The sequence below is a fragment of the Gymnoscopelus microlampas genome, assembly GCF_963454915.1.
Source record: "Gymnoscopelus microlampas genome assembly, chromosome: 18".
NCBI lineage: Eukaryota > Metazoa > Chordata > Actinopteri > Myctophiformes > Myctophidae > Gymnoscopelus > Gymnoscopelus microlampas.
Window position 1 is genome coordinate 4,803,704 of NC_139955.1, and position 10,013 is coordinate 4,813,716.

At 40.9% G+C, this 10,013-nt stretch overlaps 1 protein-coding gene across 1 annotated transcript; it reads left to right on the plus strand.

Moving 5' to 3' along the window:
* The first annotated feature begins 70 nt into the window (after positions 1–70).
* On the plus strand, positions 71–9,655 carry dok3 (docking protein 3). Its single transcript, XM_084085605.1, has 6 exons — positions 71–343; positions 2,651–2,959; positions 4,492–4,579; positions 5,378–5,565; positions 7,121–7,487; positions 7,995–9,655. Exons 1-6 carry the CDS (start codon positions 287–289, stop codon positions 8,540–8,542), a joined length of 1,557 nt encoding a protein of 518 aa, XP_083941731.1. The 5' UTR covers positions 71–286; the 3' UTR covers positions 8,543–9,655.
* Positions 9,656–10,013: the final 358 nt, after the last annotated feature.

The following is a 10,013-nucleotide window of genomic DNA, read 5'->3' on the forward strand; positions in this document are numbered from 1 at the left end:
TCATAAAACTGAAATTGTTTCGTCTTCCTTTTGCGGTGGTAAGCTGTCAGGTTGCTGACATCTTGCCCTGTACCTTTTCAGAAGGACATTCAGAAATGGAACCAACTGTCTTTTGACGAAAACGAAACGGGTTTTATTTTGTGGCAGAGATCTTCAGATAACGCAACGCATTTAACATCCTGGCTAGCGTCATTACTGAACATTTAACTGGACTGAGAAACATCTTGCAGTCTACCTGCTGGGGTGGACCGAGAAACCTCTCACAAAGGGAGATTGAACAGCCGTCATGGATGTCATTTTCAAGGAGGGGATGTTGTACCTTCAGGGGGTCAAGTTTGGAAAGGTGAGCTGTTGAAATACTGCACTTTTTAACGATGGTTTGATTATTACCGTCCAGTTATTAAAAAGAATAATTCATTTTTTTGTGGCTTACACTTACACAGTATGTATGTGTGTGAGTGAGCATAGTCTCTTGGTATGAATGGATTTACGCTAATTTAATATGATTTAGCCTTCAAGTAAAAAAAAAAAAGGTTTAGAGAGAGATTGATGGAATACATTATATCATTTATTCTTTTTAAAGGCCTCTGACAAGGGCCATAAATGTTGGTAGTGATTCATAATATTTCTTCACAGAACGTTGTAGCTCTGACAGGCCAGTATATCCACATCCAAAGTTTTAATAGGATACTGAAACTACTACTTAGGGATTTATTGAAAAGAGAGAAAGTTAAATCACCTTCCATAACTTCACTCCTTTGAATAATTTATGAAGGGCTATGTTCCAAAAGCCACATATTTTCTCTTTTGATAACTCCGACTTCATTACTCGACATTCTTTGGTCAACTATTATAACATCCTGAGAATTAGCCTCAGTACATGATCAGAAATCCTATTTTTATAAGTAAGTCTTCAAGTAATTCTTAGTGTCTACAATTTTTCATTACTTTTGTTTTCACGCCGGCCACCATTTTGTCAGATAACGGCATTAATTCTAGAGTCTCTATTTTGGGCATGTCAGTTTTTTTCATTTTTCTAAATCAAAAATGGATCTACAAGCTCACATGGCTATTTTTAAATTGCTGAGGCCTGAAGTGTCAGACTCCAGGCCCATGTCAAGTTTGTAATTCTCAAGCATTTGACATCTCAATTTTATTTTCAAAGTAACTCAATCAGCTGCTACTGGTGCTATCAAGAACGTGCTTGCCATTCAAAGTAATGGGGCGTCCATTGAGTTCCATGGAGAAGTGGCGCCCGGTTATATTCGGTTCTACTTTATATATATTGTGTCTAGAATGACTGGGACTTTATGGAGAGTAATAATCATTTACATCAGTGGTTCTCAAACCTTTTCATGTCAAAATCTGAAAATATTTTGTGCCAGGAAGTCAGGAACCGCCATACAAGATGTATAATTCAAGCATTTTCTTTTTTTTTTCCGAGATATTTTTGAAAATAGTACTGTGTAGATCTACAAGATACAAACGAGCTTGCCAACCAATTGGCTTCACGGATTGGCCAAGCTTTGCTGTGCCACTGCACCAATATCAGTGCTAGCATGTAGAATGGAACTCCATTCACTATGGACTCCATTCACGTATGCCCTTTACTGTACAATGTACATCAACAGGCCATCAGCAGTTTCTGCCGACATAAACAGGGATCCCTACATCTGCATATTTAGTCGATCAGTTGTATAGTAGTTGGTACCACACTGGATACTCAGAGAACGGGTATGACCTGTACAAATACAACAGGTAATGCATAAACGGCTTTCCTAACTTGCATCGTTCCCTAGTAGGCTGTTGCCCATTTATAAATAACCCATTGATTGTAATATCTAATGTTAGTACTGTGGAAACGGGTACCACACTGGGTACTCTAACGACGGGTACAGCGAGTAAACTGACAGCAGGTACAACGAGAGGTATTGCATAACCTCACATCGATCCCTACTTGCGTGGTCCCCGAGTAGCCCAGTGCCCGCTGGCCACTGGCCTTCATGTAATTGTAAAGTAATATACATTTAACCACTTTGTTTCAACCTAAAATTCACATACGGTGTTGATGGTTCAAACCGACAAAAACGAGTACTGTATATCAGTTAATCAGTTCTAATGATGATTCAGCGAAAATGTATTTGGGAATATTTGAGTTCTTTGTGATAAACAATTTTACCATCAGATTTACATCCATTCTGAATGAATATACATTCTTGGACTCACCGATGCCTAGTGGCTATACAGGCTAGATAGATAGATTGACAGACCTTTATTGATCCAGACTCGAGGGACATTCAGTTAGCAGCACAGCAGTAAGGATGAAACAAAGATATATACATAGAAAAAATTCAGTATAAGTAGGAGAGTAGCACTAATAATAATAGGATAATATAAACGATGGTATAAAGGAAGCCCAATATCTAGCCTGTCCCTCTGTGCCTGAAATGGGCAAATGAACATAGTGTGTGCCCATAGTAGAGCATATAGTAGATATGTACGTAGAATGCGTTAATACATTTAGGCTATTTAGCCATGTAGTCATAGGTATTAAAGGTTTAATGTAATCCTATTGGAGTAAACTGGCGGTCTCCCAGAGAGGTTATGATTTTGTGTTTTTACTCTTGTACCTGCTCTTTGTCCGCTAAAGAAAACGTGGAAGAAAACCTGGATGGTGCTCTTCCAGCCTAGCAACACGGGCATCGGCCGCCTGGAGATGTATGACCTCAACGCGTCCAACAGTGACATCATCTCCCATCAGATGATGACTGTCCAGCAGAAGCGAGCAGAGAGGAGAGTGGTGCGTCTGTGTGACTGCACCAGTGTCACCCCTGCTCCCGAGGAGGCCTGTCCGCGAGGGTGCACCGCTCTCTACCTGAGAACCACCCTGAGGACCTACACCCTGGCCTCGGAGACGTGCCAGGACTGGCTCTCTGCACTCTGTCAGGTCGCCTTCCAGGTACTACACATTTGTTTGACTAACGCACAGTACATGACATTTTGCCACAAGACCACTGGCAGTAGGCTGTGAGACAGCTGTCGCCCCCCGGGCAGTCAAGCTTTTGAACGAGAAAGAAAACCAGAAAGAGCATTAAGCTCCTGAAACGCTTTAATTTTCTTTTCATTTCTCATTATGTTTGCTGTTACCAAAGAATGTTAATCTTGTGTATTCTACAGTAATGGGTAGTGCAGCTTCTGCATTGTGCAGAGGGTACAGTGTGTGTGTGTGTGTGTGTGTGTGTGTGTGTGTGTGTGTGTGTGTGTGTGTGTGTGTGTGTGTGTGTGTGTGTGTGTGTGTGTGTGTGTGTGTGTGTGTGTGCTGGTAACTGAAAGAGTAGCCACCTGAGAAGTCTGGGCACCTCAATGTTAAATTTGCACATTTCTTTCTAAAATCTAACAAAATAAAGAATAAATGAATACTTTGGAAAATGGTCTGAAATAAGGTAGAGTGGATGTGATTTGAACATACTTGAACATTTGTAATTTAAAGGTAGGGTAAGTGATTTACTTTGGCTAAAATAAGTGTTAAATAGCTCTATATTCTGATAGTACTCATTGTTATAGAGTGTTTGTTCAGTAAAAGGAGTCTCCCATGTCTCACCAGCTCTTTATTAAACAGAAAATGCATTTTCAGTGCTCTCTCCTGATTGGCTTAAAGGTTGTCACCTACCTGAAAATGTATTTATATTCTGTTTACTAAGAGCTGGAGAGACCTCTGTGACGGAACAAACACTCTGGAGCAATGATTACTATCAGAATATAGTACTTTAACCTTTTAACAAACAAAATAATAATACCTAAAAATATCACTTACACTACCTACCTACCCTACACATTAAGGCCTAATATTTCAACAATTGTTACAAAACCTGGGGATAGCCAGTCATTATTGCAAGTTGGAAAGGAAATTTAGGTCTGATAATGATCATGTACCGTGCATGTTCAAATCATGTATACTTTACATTATTTCAGACCATTTGCAGAAGCATACATTTCAATTCAATTTTATTAAAGTGTCAAATCACAACAAGTTGTCTCAAGACACTTTACATGTGGAGCAGAGACAGTCCATTTGTTTTCACATTTTGGAAAGAATTGCCAATTCCACCACATGCCCAGGCCCCAGACCTCTCAGATGCCCAATCTAACTGTATCGTGTGTGTGTGTGTGTGTGTGTGTGTGTGTGTGGGGGGGGGGGGGGGCCTGGTCGTCCCTCTGTGTGTGTGTGTGTGTGTGTGTGTGTGTGTGTCTGTCTGTTTGCATGTGTGAGTGGGTGGCAGTATGTGAACCAACATCAAGAAGTTGGTAGCTCCATGAGGAAGTTATGATAGACCATATCTACTTTTAACTTCTCCAATTGTTCTGCTTGCACAAGCTCCCCGTTTTGCTTGCTCCTAACCACACTGATGCCATAAACCAGTGATAAGGCTGCAATACAGTATACTGTGTGACGTGTCTTGTTTACAATGCCCTTTGCTGTGTTTGCTGTAGGGTCCTAGAGAAACAGACAAAAGGACTCAGGGGAGAGGGGATAGGTTGTCCATGGAGGACAATTCCCTGTACTCCTCTTGGAAAGAAGGTATGTTGTTTTGACGGAACAACTGTCAACACTGGCACTCAATGTGCACTTTCACAACAGGACATTTGTGTCCTAATATGCTTTTTTGAACTAGACTCATTCTTTTTTGCCTATGATGATAAGCTATCGTCAGTTACTTAATATAAATACCCTGTTTCAGGAGAATGAGCAAGGAAATGTTTGGCAAAAAGGATTAACTGCCATAGCATCAAACGATTGTGACTTCAGCAGAAAATGTGAGCAGCTTCTGGCCGTGGCTATAGCCATTGATTCATTCAAACATGAAGGCCACAAAGTATTAGTCAGCAAGCTCTGACTTATCCAAATGTGTTTCTCTTTAATATTCGCACGCAGATTACAATTCCAAAAAGTTAATCCAGACAGCCCAAGCAGTTTGAGTTCCTGTGGGAAAATAGCTTAATGCAACACATTCTTAAATCTCTCTTGTTGTATCTGTATATTCAATGCACTTTTAGCTGTTTTCTTTTCTTCACTATTGTGGGGCTGCTTTTCAAAAACAAGAGCGTTTCCATTGCTATGTATTCAATTCATCAACATAGCATAACAATAATGTATATAATTAACATATATTAAACACTATGTACAAAGGAGAAAAGGGAAAATGTCGGCAGTGAATGTCACCTCCTTTCTATGAGAAAATTGTGTTTACCTCCCCTTGTTGTCTCCTGATAGATGAGTGTTCAGGGCTGTTTTGAAAAAAAAAAAATTAAGAATTATATTATATGTAAAGGTTGTGTTTACATCTGAGGTAGAGTTTTGTCCTCTCGTGTGCTGTAGATGTGACCCTTGCCCCAGGCCAGTACCAAGTGATCGTCCAGACCACGGAGGCGTCCAGGAGGTGTAAGTTATCTGGGGTGTACGTGTTCGCCACAGACGAAAGCGCTGCCATGTTACTGAACCCGCTCACTGGCCACGTCCTCTACCACTGGCCCTACAGATTCCTGCGCAGATTTGGACCAGTGAAGGTAAAGGTCTCCAATGCCCTTGACCTCGACATAAAGTGTGTCCATATTGATTTAAAGCAGTGGTTCTTGAAAGCATTTTCATGCAGTTTCAGATGGGTGGGCCGTGTGTTGAAAAGTAACGGTTTTGGACATATATATATATGTCCAAAACAAAAAATATATGGTTTCCACCCGAAGATATGTAAAAAGAAAAAGTGTGCAGACCAGGCATTGTGCACAAGAAATTTGTCAGTCCAGCATTTTGCAAGATTTTCCCGGGATGGCATAGATGCCTCCCTTCGGCTTGGCCGGGCGCTCGGCACTTGGTGAACTCATTTACCAGTTTCTGTGGGTGGGAAGCTGGCAGGGCATTGTGTTCATTGATGCTGAACTAGTGACTCCTACTGGTTGGTAAGGGTAGTGTTTTTTTGTGTGTCCAGCCCCAGCATATTCCAATGGGCAAGTCAAAATCTCAAGGCTCACAGTGTATTCATACCAGAAAAAGCTATCTACAATACTATCTACAACTCGTAGATTAGCTAGGAAAAAAATAAAATAATATTTATTAATTGAAATACGGTTGAAAATTTTTAAAATATATTTTTTAGGGTATGGAATTTACCTCTGTATTAGGAAATGAGAGTGGAAAAAGTACTGATATAGTAATTAACACATTGACTGCCAATCGCGTAGATCTACGCGAACCTATTTAAAGCCGCAGCGTGCCAGTCGCGTAGATCTACGCGAACTGTTTACATATTGAAATCCCATGTTAATTCGAAAAAGTGCACTTTCCGGATTCCGGGGGCCGACCGGAAACGAAATAAAACTGGTTCCGTTTTTTTTCGCTCGCATCCGTTTCCTGTCTAGGAATCAACTTTGAAGTCGATTATCTCCTTTGTGGTTTTGCTCACCGCATCCACCGGTCTAACGTTATAGGCTGTAACTTCAAAATGGAGGAACGGATCGGCTCGCTGTTTTCACTGCTCGCTTCACACGGATCCCGTGTTTGTGTCGAACCAAATGAACGCGATCTTTTACCGGATTTAGCGGGGTCTATGGCGACATGAAGAAAACAAAAAAAAACAATAAAAGCTTGGCACTGGTGAGTACATTATGAGATTAACCTCTGGCGTTCAATGTGTTAAAGAATATTTATAACTATTTCATAAATTTGTAAATGTGTATATATGTATTGCAATAATAATGCATGATTGTCACAACATTCCGCACCTGGAATTGGACCATTGTGTGTTTGCACACCTGTACTTGTCCAACGGCACACCAGTTAGCCTCAGCACACAGTTTGGGAACCACTGGGTTAGGGTACCTACCTGTTCAATGTGGAGGGGAACTGGCAAAGAACATCCACGTGTGTTACGCCCTCCCTGTGAAACTCCTCGCTGTCAGGTGAAGAGAAGTGTCTGGTGACTCGTTTCTGTTTGTATCGAAGGAGATATGATAGTCTACTGCAGTGATTCTTAACCTTTGGGGTGGGGGGGGGGGGGCTGTTGGCAACAGCGTTGTTAAAAAAAAGAAACGCTGTGTATGATGTATTGTGTATGCTTGCTTGCAGGGGGGATTCAGCTTTGAAGCAGGCCACCGCTGTGATTCAGGGGAAGGCCTGTTCACCTTCCTGTCTCAGAATGCTGTGCAGATCTATCAGGCTATAACCGAGCACTGCTTAGTGAAGGACAAGACAGCCAGCGACAACATCCATAAACGCTTGTTTTATGAGAATGTTCCAGACACTAGATCCACTACTGTCCTTCCACCAAACAAGACCAACAACAGCCGACCTGACCCCCCTCCGGGCGCCAAGCCCCGGGCTGTTGAGCCTGTGACAGACTATTATTCTACCATAGAGCAAATTGGACCGCATTCTGCGTTGACCCGCAGAAGCTCATCCCTCCCCGATCTGCAGAGACCACCTCATCTCACCGGTAAGCCTGTCACAATTATTACATAATCGCCTGATCGCAGTTATTTGAGATAATCACAATTCATTTTGCATAATCGTCCCAATCGTTTTAATTCATCTGTTGAAAAATCTAGAATCTCACTACATGTCACGATGTGACAAAAAATTACTTATTTTCTATCAAATGCACACCCCATGAAGCCTTGAATTCATGAAGAGTTTTTAGTTTTTGACGCATTCCTGTGCCAATAATTTGATGACCGGGTGCATATCCGGTAGGAGACACAAAGAGACTCCTTTGAGTCTCCTACCGGTAATCAAATTATTGGCTTAGGAATGCGACAAAAACAAAAAAAATCTCCATGAATTCAAGGCTTCATGGAGTGTGTAATTGATAGAAAATAAGTATTTTTTTGGGTGAACAGCTCCTTTAAGTATACAATTGAATAGGATATGGTCTGATTTGGCCATAGCATATTATTTATTTTGATTATTGGTACTTATCATTGTCAGTCATTTCTTTGTATAGAAATAGATAACGGTGACGATGACGAGCGCTGCGATTCCATGAATTCCGTACACTCCCTAAACCTGGACACCATCGAGGAGGACAGTGATTATTACAACCTACGGGGGAAGCAAGCCATGCAACAGGATCCCGCCCAGTCCGAGGGAGACCTCTATTCCGTTGTGACTTTTCCTGAGCCCTGCTCACAGCTTCCCGTCTCCTCCTGCCTCTCGTCTCAACCCAAACCCCAGGCTGTCTCATCATGTCCCAGGGGCCCGGCCAAGCCCCAGCGCCGGGCCCCGGTAAAGAGCCAGGTCCAGCCGTCATGGTATCAGCAGCAGCACCAGGATCAGGACGACGTGGTCCAACAGACGCAACCTCCTCTGGGGGAATATCACACAAAGGAGATGGAGGAAGACGAGGCTGTCTCGCCCTCTGCTGTGACCCCTGCAGAGATCTCTGTTAGTTTTAAACAGAAGCTGTCACAACTCATTTCTAAGGACCTGGCAAAACTCCAGCCACCTCTGACCTCTGGGGGGGATGACCCGCCAATGTTGCCTCGCTATTAAACCCGAGATGGACCACAATAATTCATTGTCTTGACATAGTGTAAATGTAAAATATTGTCATTATAACTGACTACACACAGTAAGAAATACTTTAACTTCTACCCAAATGAAACATTTGGAACCTACATATCACTCTGAGATAAATAAACACTGAGGATTTTAATGCATTATTATTAGTATTATCTTTTTCCTTCTTTTTTGTCCTTTTTTTTTTTTTTTTAACATCTTAGCACTTACTGTTGATTTCACTACTGATCATCAATTGAATCATAAAAAAAGTTAAGGAACCAAAATCAGTCAAAATTAATGCTATTTATTTGAATGTTATTTGTATTTCTATGGCATAAAATGTCATGTCTGTGATTCATCAAACTGAAAAATGTGCTGCCTGAAAGTATACATTTGGTATCCATCTTTAATTGTGTATAGTAAAATAACATGGCTGCTTTTGAAATGCAGCCTTAAACATCATAATGAACTGATGATTACTAATGGAAGACTTGACATGAAGTGATAATCCAAAACTGCAGGAAATCAATACAAAATGTTTGTGAATTAATAAGTTGTGAGTTAATTGATGTTACTATTTCATGAGGAACATGTCCGTTTGCCTGTAAATCTGCCTGTAAAAATGAATGTGTTGAAAAGGCTAATAGGCCTACTCTCTTTAGCTAATAGCTATATTATATCACATTATACTTGGAGGTGAAAGCAAAAGCAGGAGTTTGAACACGTTTTTAATTTTTTATTATTATTGTTAACTGAAGGTGGATGTGTAGCTTTACGATGCTGTTTAAAAGTCCAAACTTGCTGCGGCTTCATATGTTTCATAAATGTGCACTTGCAAGTGTGAAAGTAAAGAGTATGCAATGCAGTGTCCACTGAAATACAGTGTCTCATTTGAACACAAAGAAATGGAAACCATGTCTAAACTCAAGTGTAGCTTTTATTGTAGCAAAAACAGTCCATATAAAATTATAAAATATACATAAATATCAAAATAGTTAGTTTTTCTCACTGACTTCAATTAGCATAATGGCTCCGCGGGCCATAGCAAGTTACTATAATAATAATTACTTAATTATGTAATAATTAAAAGGTTTAAAGTGCAATGAGGGCTCTGAAGGTTCATGTCTGGATGATGTACCTGTACATCAGCAAATTAATTTTGAAATTACCTTTTTCTTTTGTTGGTGTATCATTTCTATCAAAACTAGACCACCCCCCCCCCCCCCCCCCCCCCCGCCCCATTTGATAATAAAAAAAAACTCTGGGATCCCCAATCTACACTGCAAACTCCTCACAGTTACAGGCCTGTAAGGGTCAAGTTGGACCCCTGGTGGTCCCCGGACCCCATGTTGAAAACCAGTGCCATAATCAATGGGTCAACTTTACTACTATACTATGCATAGGGCCTACAGTTTGGTTTCACTGCGTTAGCCTATACATCTAGCACAGTCACAGACAATGT

Bases quoted from the DNA above. Each gene is read 5' to 3' on its own strand.
- dok3 (XM_084085605.1), top strand. From the start codon at position 287: ATGGATGTCATTTTCAAGGAGGGGATGTTGTACCTTCAGGGGGTCAAG. The intron at 4,580-5,377 runs GTATGTTGTTTT...CGTGTGCTGTAG, and splicing joins GTACTCCTCTTGGAAAGAAG to ATGTGACCCTTGCCCCAGGC. The intron at 5,566-7,120 runs GTAAAGGTCTCC...GCTTGCTTGCAG, and splicing joins GCAGATTTGGACCAGTGAAG to GGGGGATTCAGCTTTGAAGC.